At 39.3% G+C, this 8868-nt stretch overlaps 1 protein-coding gene across 1 annotated transcript; it reads left to right on the top strand.

Moving 5' to 3' along the window:
- Window positions 1–5042: 5042 nt before the first annotated feature.
- LOC114525084 lies at window positions 5043–7903 on the top strand. The gene is made up of 2 exons (XM_028546292.1): window positions 5043–7718; window positions 7823–7903. Exons 1-2 carry the CDS (start codon window positions 5043–5045, stop codon window positions 7901–7903), a joined length of 2757 nt encoding a protein of 918 aa, XP_028402093.1.
- Window positions 7904–8868: the final 965 nt, after the last annotated feature.

Raw genomic sequence — 8868 nt, 5'->3', positions numbered from 1 at the left:
ATAAAGGCAGCATTCACTACCTGTAGGTAACCTAGTCAATAATTAACCGATTGGCTTCAGCAAATTTGTCTTTTATAATTCTATAGTAAAAGTGAATTGTTGTTAAGGCTCTGAGATTAGGTCATAGCGTGTCATTTATGGTAGAAATTGACACATTTATATTTGTTTTATCTGAGGACCACATCAAGTTTCCTGTTTATATCTCACTAGTTTCAAATCTGTTTATTCCACTGTCAAATTGACTCCTTTCCTTCCTCAGAGGCTTTCAACCAAGAATTTATAGTCTGTTTATATCACAAGAACAAAACTATCTGAAAGATATAAAAAGAAGAAGAGACTAGGTAAGGTGGATTAGTTTGACATAAGTCTTGAAACTATAAAATGACTGGAATGAAACTACCAGGCTGAGTTGGCTTTTACGTCTTGTACATCCAGTTAACCAAATAAGCGCAGTGCACTGCAGTCTACTGTGGCGTCGTATCAAATAGTTCGAATGCCTTGTTTGAAATTTCCATTCATTTCATCTTATGCATTGTTGGTCTTCAAAACAATGTGATAATTTGTTAGTCAATTACTAAGTATTTAATGGAGATCATATAAAAATGATTTTTATGAAAGCGCACTGTATAACTTTACGTTAATGAGCGGAATATGGAATTAGGCAATAAACCGGTTTTATGACGTAATTCTAAATTTAAACACCTAAATCTAATCCTAACCTTAATTCGGGATTAAACTCGTGTATTTAGGATTTACTGAACATGGAATTATTACCATGCAAATTAGTGACGCTACATTAAATAAGTAATTAATTGATAAAAAAGAGTTGCATGACGGCATTGACAAGTACCGCTCGGCATTTGCTTTGGCTAATTCTTTTATGACCACGACAGTCAATTAAGCAGAAGACAGCGCCTTCGAATCGTTTTTATGTTTTAATTCCTTGTATAAATTTATTTCCACCATCTCATTGTTGTCTTCAGAAGTTAATTTCAGCTGAAATTTATATTGGAGCAGCAATAACTAACCGAATATTAACATATAATTTAAGTTGAAACTGAAATATCTAAAAAACTACGGATAAATATTCAATGAAAAGTATTTCACATGAAATTATTTGATCATCGAGCACTAGAAAGTGTTGGGATCATCAGCAAGTATCATTTACTCATTTACTCATGTGAGATTTTCGAGTGTCAACGTTCCTCTGAACTGAACTATGATTACAATAACTGAATGCTGAGTCTATGGGCTTGAACGTGACAATCAAGAGCACTTCCTCCCACCATAGACAGAATGTGTATCCCCATAGACGAAGGAGCCCTCCCCCCAAAATAGGAAATCAATATTTTGAAATATTGGCCAGCGTAGCTATACGCTTGAGAGCGTTGAGGTAGATGTTTGAATGTAACGTTCAAAACAATCAGAAGACCAGCGTCCTAACGTTTTGATCAGCCAAGCAGGCAAGTTAGCCGAGGCTGCAGTCGTAGCAGCGTCGATTCGAAAGCTATGACCAGCATATTCCCTGGCGTTGAGACCAACTTTCTGTAACAACGTTCGAGTCTGAGCAGTTAACGTTTGTTTCGTGAGCGGTTTGCCTGATGCATGAATAAAGAGATGGCCTGTGGTTTGTGGTCGCCGTACTAAATACTGCTTCATGGGCGAAACGGTGCAAAGCGCGGTCCCTGTGCCTCCAACAGTTATGGTGTGACCTACGCGAAAGGGGTCTGTTTTGGATTCTTTAAGGTGAACTGTCATATAATTAGGTTGGGCCATTGCTGTACCTTGGGGAAATAAGATATTATCTTTCGCGAGGTGTATACTGGAGTTAAATTTCGAATTTGTTGTTAGCTCCCCCAAACGGAGAAAGCCAAAAAATGCCAGAGTCATAGCTGCCCAGATCATAACGGAATCATAATTTTTAGTGTTAGGGACAGCAAGCAACGTGCGGAAGAGTTCTAAGTGATTAATGGTGATCAGTAAGCGAACTCAAACTTTATCCCCCTGGGAGCGTTTTATTTCCCGTAGTACTAGTTGCAGCCGCACCATTTTTTGTAAATTCAGAGTAAGACCGTGGCGATCATGGAAGTGGCGGACGGCCGCCAAATATGTTTTGATCGATGTATACCTGATAGTTCTGGCCAAATATGCAACGTATTCTGTCAAAAGGGATTCATTGGCAGGGAGACAATGTTCGACCTTTTGTCGCCTAAACCAATTTACAAAGTGCTTAAAACTTCTCTCGCCTGCGCTGTAGGTCTGCTTAGTTGTCGTGGCAACGGAAAGATATATATAGCGTTGAATATCATCGTTTAGATTGGCAGCATTATTTCTGCGACCAAACATGGGTTGATATCCGCCTGCGGTGCCAGTTGACGGAATCGCTGAAGTCGATTGAACTTGTCTCACGTATGCTGCGGGAACATCGTGGAATCCGTGGCTGTATGGCACTTGAGGTGACGTCGCTGTAGGAACAGCCGAATTTAAAAAATGCGCGGCTACGGAATGCTCAGGAGCATCATCAACGATGGCCTCATCTACGCTGTTGGTGACGGGACCGGAGTTCTGCATGGCAGCCACAGCAGCTTTAGCGGCGGTTGTCGCGATCTGTTCAGCCGATTTGTCGAGGATGGCCTGAATTTGCCCTAACTGAGCATCGTTGAAAGCGTTCGCTGTCGCTGTCTGTCGAGGATTATCCGGGCAAGTTGCAGGGACCATCTCTGATTCAAGAGCGCTCGAGGAAGCGTGCCGCTGTAGTCGGTGAATCAGCGTGTTCCGCCGTCCGTTCGCAGGTAAACCTTGTTCGGCGCAACGTTCTCGAAGAGCCGTTAAACTTATCTCGCTCGGTGGCTGATGTAGTTGGCGTTGTGTTGTTCGACTACGTGCGGCTCGAGGCATGATAAGAAATCTTGCGATTTGACGTAAATAATACCTTTTAATTTTGCAAACTGTGTCTTTGAGCAGAGCGATTTGCCAAGCGAGAAGATTGCATGAGGTTGTGCATGGTGCTTGAAACCTCTGAAATGTTATTGGTTGTTTTTTCGCGCCAAATGGAAAAGGAGTTTAATTGGTTGGATTGAGCAGGTCAAATGATGTTCGCGTGCGGTGCAATATTGCATCTACTAATGCATTGGAGCGCCGGTTTGACGCATGTCTGACATGCTGCCCGCAAACATATGTTTTTTGCCAAAGCCGAAGACACACCTTGTTATCAACGTTTCCTCATTAACTGTATTTTAATATTGATATACTAAAATAGCTTTTATTTTTTATTTGTGGCCTAAACCTCTGGAATTATGTCTACGTCGTGAATGATCAGATTTCGTAGCCATAGGTACGTTTTTGTCTCTTTCTTGAAGATTGTAAATAATTTTATATCGTCAACAGCGGAAGTATGCTAGGCCCGGCACAGCGCTGTGGCGTGATATTATAACGTTCAGCAAAACCTTGAATAAAATCAGTCGTTAATTTCGTTCATAATATCTTTCATTCGTCTTACTATAACATATCATGTTGGTTGTCAATAATTTCGCTTTAGCAAATTGTTTTTCGTGACCGTAATAATATTGACATAAAGGCTGTGGAATTACGTCATGGTGCGTAATGAATATGCCACATTTATCTTTCATATGTTTCATCTGACGAGAACTATAGTGCTTTGAATGTAACTTCATGTTTTAACAATAATCCTGTTTTTTTCATTCTGACCAACCAGATTCCTAAACAAGTCTCAGCTTATTCTGCTATCAAATTGTTACTTTTCTTCTGCAGAGGCGTTCAACCAAGAAATTATAGTCTGTTTATATCACAATAATTTAGGAAGCCTTTGAAAAGCCTAAAAAAGCACATCTAAAAAACATATACCCATGCAAGCTCGATAAATAACCAGCAGGATGGAATAAAGTGAGTGATGTTTTTATCGCCTGATTTGTGTACATTTCTGAGCATCTGTCAGTACATTTCTGACTAAATATTCTGTGGAATATAGACGCTGTGGTTGAATTGTTGCCCCAAGATTATAAATTGTTTTCCCGAAAAACCTAGATAATGTCGCAAATTTCCGGTTCTTTTTTTTCTCCATTTTTCCATGACAGATAATGTTAAAGTTAATAAATAGCGTGTTCCATCTGGCATTTGAATCGGATTTGAGTTAGGGTCGGCCTCGAATATTCTTTGAACATGAGTGAGCAAATGATACGAAGTTTCATGTATTTCTAGCAATCGCAAAGCCAACACATACAATGAACAATCAATTCACTGAGTTCTTTGTTGGGCCTGGTCTGGAATTATTGAGTGTAACAATATCTAATGTACATTTATACCAGATCGGGTCGGAGACACATGAACAGCCCCGCTTTATTTTGGGCCACATTTAAGGGTCCACATTTAGACTAGGAGGGGGTTGTCAAAATCGATTTCAGCAACTTTGGTGAAAAATTTCATATGTGTTCTCACTGGGCTAGTCAGGGCACTGCATTGTAATGTAATGTTTTAAAATATTTTAGTACTTCAGAAAACACAAATGCGTAAATTTTATTGCCCTTATAATAACGTATGAAGTTTGTGGTTAATTAACAATTAGACAACGAGTCTGAGTTGTCTATGAGCGAATAGTCAACGAAGGCGAAGCCTGAGTTGACTATTCGCTCATAGACAACGAAGGAGAGTTGTCTAATTGTTTTAGTATACACCCTGTACCTAGATATATTAATTTCGAGAAAATAATCGATACACCGCAATTACACCGAAAAATAATTCAATTTTGTACGGTCGCGCGAGCGAAATTTTTCCCAAGCGTGCACCATCACGAATAGACAATGGTTGAGTAGCCAATCAGAATGTAGGATTTGTAATAGACGATAGTCGGGTGTATACTAATAATTAATAGATATGTCCTAGTGACTATTAATAATTGCTGCTTAGTGTAACTTTCTAGTTAATGCATTAGCATTAGATATAGGAGCCCTAACCCAAATGGTTTTTCTAACGAAACCCATCTAGTATTAACACCCATTTGTTGCAGTAAAACTTCGTGCAATGTCATGGCTTCTGACGGACTGCAAGAAAAAGCAAATTTTACAAGACTCAGTAGACTTTTAGTTGACAAAGGAACTGAGGCTTTGAGAAATACATTTGATACCATCCATCCACCTGTTAGTCTACCCGGAGTACTGGCTGCAAACAAAACATCTCTTCAAAAGTTAAAACCTCGAATTATTAATAATTCTCAGTGGGATTTACTGTTTCCTCCGTCTGGCAACCCACCAGATTCCAAAACGTTTGATGTCACATTACTTACAGTTCTATTCCGGAACATTTGTGGTTTTCCATCAACAGGATGGGGTGTAATGCCTCCGGATACTGATAGATCAACGCAAGCGAATATCACAAGAATCAAGTGTTACAGAAATGAAGTTATTGCACATGTAACAACAACTCAAGTTGACAATTCAACATTCGAGTCTTTATGGAAGAAAATTGCCGAGGCATTGGTAGAATTGAGCATTCCACAGAGTGATGTCGACGATTTGAAAACTTCATCTTTGGAGCCTGACGATAAACGGTATTCCAAAATCCTTGAACAGTTGAAAATTCATGAATCTTTGATTGATCGTTTGACACGAATTACAGAAGAATACCGCGGTGAAAGTGATGAAGATGTCTTGCGAAAACTTGCAAAGCATAATTTTAGGTGTAAAATTCAGAGAAAAGCTGAGTTATTCCAACCCGGAACAAGAGAGTGGTTATTAAAGAAAGTTGACGAGTGGTTTCATAAGAATGATGCGAATTCAAGAATAAAGTTAATAACGGCTGGACCAGGATTTGGTAAAAGCGTGTTTGCCGCTAAAATCTGTGAAGATTTTGAGAAGAATGGAAAGCTCGCTGCTTGTCACTTTTGTGATTTCAGTGATTCAAACCTAAGAGATCCTATGGTGATGCTGCAGTCTCTCGCAAGTCAGATGTGTAAGAGCGTCCCTGGCTTTAAAAATGAGCTCCTTGATCAATTACAGCGACCGCATCAAGTCAAAAATCTCAGAGATGCTTTCCAAATATATTTACAAAATCCCTTAGCTGAATTGGAAATAAAAGAGCCACGTTTAGTCGTGATCGATGGCTTGGATGAAAGTGCTGCTGATAATAAGAATGAAATTACTCATTTGATTGCTGAATATTTTCCTGATCTTCCCGAGTACATCAAAATCTTGGTGACGAGCAGGCCAGAGATTTCCGTTGCTGATCTAAGACTAAGAGACGATCAAAAGACGAACATTGCGAATGTTGACGCCAACAATAACTCAGATCTTGATCTTTACTTTAAACAATGTCTTCCAAATTTAGTCGGCAGGGAAGTACATCAAAGTGAAGTGAGCCGTGATTTGAATGAGTATCCATATCTTTACCGTTTTGAGCAAAATAAAACTATTAGTTTACTTTCCATATTTGTTGCCAAATGCCAGGGCTCATTTCTCTATGCATACCACTTTCAATCTGGGCTAAGGGCTCGCTATGATCTTGAGAAGATAACAAATAATGACTTTATGGAGTTTCTCCCAGAAGGACTGCATTCTGTTTACGAACGATATTTTAAACGCCTTGAAGACGAGCTTAGCGACATAAAACATGAAAAGTTCGATGTGTTGAAAATTTTGGAAATGCTGGCTGCTTCCGAAGAAGATCTTCCCCTCACTTTCGTCGCTCAGGCTTTTGGTTTAGCTCCAGATTGTCGCGAAACGAAAGACATCATCAACAAAATTAATGAAACCGTATCGTGCTTGTTGTACGTTTCAGATGACATGTTAACCGTTTTTCACAAGTCCGTTATTGATTGGCTTCTAGCAAAGGGCTACAAAGATCACCAGTATTCTGTCAAAGTCGATGATGGACATAGATCGCTTTGGCTTTTATGCGAAAAGGGTTTTAAAGAAATTAAAGATAAAGCTGTTCACTCAGGACTTGAGGTGAAGTTTACTATTGACGTGGAATATGCTCTGAGATTTGGTTTAAAATATCTAGAAAAGTGTGAAATGGAGGAAGGTGTGTTTTGGTCAGTTGATGTCATTATCGTATGTTATATGTTAACTGTAATCGGTTCATATGAATTGCTGCGTTTCTGGCTCACAATACTGCAATGTTCCTGGGTTAAAAACGAAGATTTACGCGCCCGCATTTCGTACCATGTCATTGAATCTGAGTCTTTGGAACATGCCTTGGAACCCGTGAGAGGATATTCCCACTCTTTAAAACAAGTTTATTCGACAATATTTTCACAATCGTATTTACAAGAGGTTCTTACCCGTTCTCCAGAAGGTTATTTCAGCGATGATGAGAAGAAAATCGCGGAGACGCTACCATCAAACCTTTCACCTTTGGTGGAGTCGAATTCTTACAAAGTTTCGGTTTTGCCGCGAGCAGTCTGGAAACACGGTGACTTGGATCATATTACAGCTGTTGCTTTATCTAACGATGAAAAAAGTGTAGCAGTTGTAAGATATAAGTTTATCCATGTGATATCCCTACCAACATTAGTTGAAATTATGAGTTATTCAACAAAATTGAAAAGAATTCCATGCTGCATATTTTCTCCAGACGATTCGCTCATATTATTTGGTAAACTGGAAACAGCATTTAACATTGCTGGAAAAAAGGAAGTTCCATTTTTCCCTGGAAATGAAGAGACGTTCCTGTCCTGTGCATTTTCCCCGAACGGCAAAAAACTGGTGACTAGCGACGGTTCAAACACCATTAAACTATGGGACGTTGCTAAACAAAAAATGCTGTCGTCGCTTTGTGCTGAAGATTCTGTTGATTGGTGTTCTTTTAGTGTCACAGGGTTATTTATTATTGCAAATTCAAATCATCTTCGTTTTTGTGTTTGGAACGCCATCACATTGCAAAGAAGTGATAAGCGAAAATTATCTCACGGGGAAAGGGAGAAACCAGATGTGTTAAAGAGAAGGAAATGTGAACGATGTTTTCAGCGGGGATTTCAGGAACCAAATTCTAAACACTTAGAAATGACGATACGTGTGAATTATCATACAATTTCGTGTCCGTGGATCTGCAAAGGTGTGGAGTGTATTTTTTCTTCGGAAGAATTTTGTTATTCGAGTGACACAGAAAGTATTCCTTTGACTGCGATTCTCGCTTTGAACTATCTTGTTGCTGCTCCTGACTTTTCTTTCCGTGCAATCAAAATACCAACTTTAGCAGATAATCTGTGGCTCTATTCAGATGATCGAAAACTAATTGTCTTTAAGACATTAGTTCCTAAACAAGAGCAATCCTGTCTGTCACAGGCAACGAAAGTTTATTCGATTTCGTTTTCTCCTGACGGCTCTCGACTTGCATCCTGCAACTCAGATGGATATATCAACGTATGGAATGTCTATACCAGCCAAGTTGAACAACGTTTCAAAAGCAGTCAATGCAGGTCAAGGTTTTTATGCTGGTGGTCGGAAGATTTATTGTTTGTGATTAGTGAATTTATTGGCGAGATTCCCAAATTAACGCGATATCCGGTAGATGACAATTTAGAGATCTTGTTTACTCACAGTCAGGACGTGGCGCTGTGTCATTTAGCTACCTGGTCTGACATCCCATATTATATCTATATGCTTCGTTTCTCTGAAGGCTTTGTCAGCTTCCATCTCGAATGGAATGAACCCGTGAAAGTTCTCGATGTCAGAAATGTTGATGGTCCTGTAATGATCAATTTACCTGGAATTGAGTCTGAGATGGAAGTGGAAATTTCGCCCGGTGGTGCCTTTATCTCTGGTTGTAATAGGAATAAATGTTATATTTGGAAAAGAAATACCGAAAACCCAACTTCGTATGAAGTCTTTTATCACTGTGAATTATACAGTGAAT

The sequence above is a fragment of the Dendronephthya gigantea genome, unplaced genomic scaffold, assembly GCF_004324835.1.
Source record: "Dendronephthya gigantea isolate DGI-Jeju-01 unplaced genomic scaffold, DenGig_1.0 000033F, whole genome shotgun sequence".
NCBI lineage: Eukaryota > Metazoa > Cnidaria > Anthozoa > Malacalcyonacea > Nephtheidae > Dendronephthya > Dendronephthya gigantea.
The sequence above is the reverse complement of the archived record's forward strand: the minus strand, read 5'-3'. Positions and strand labels throughout refer to the sequence as shown.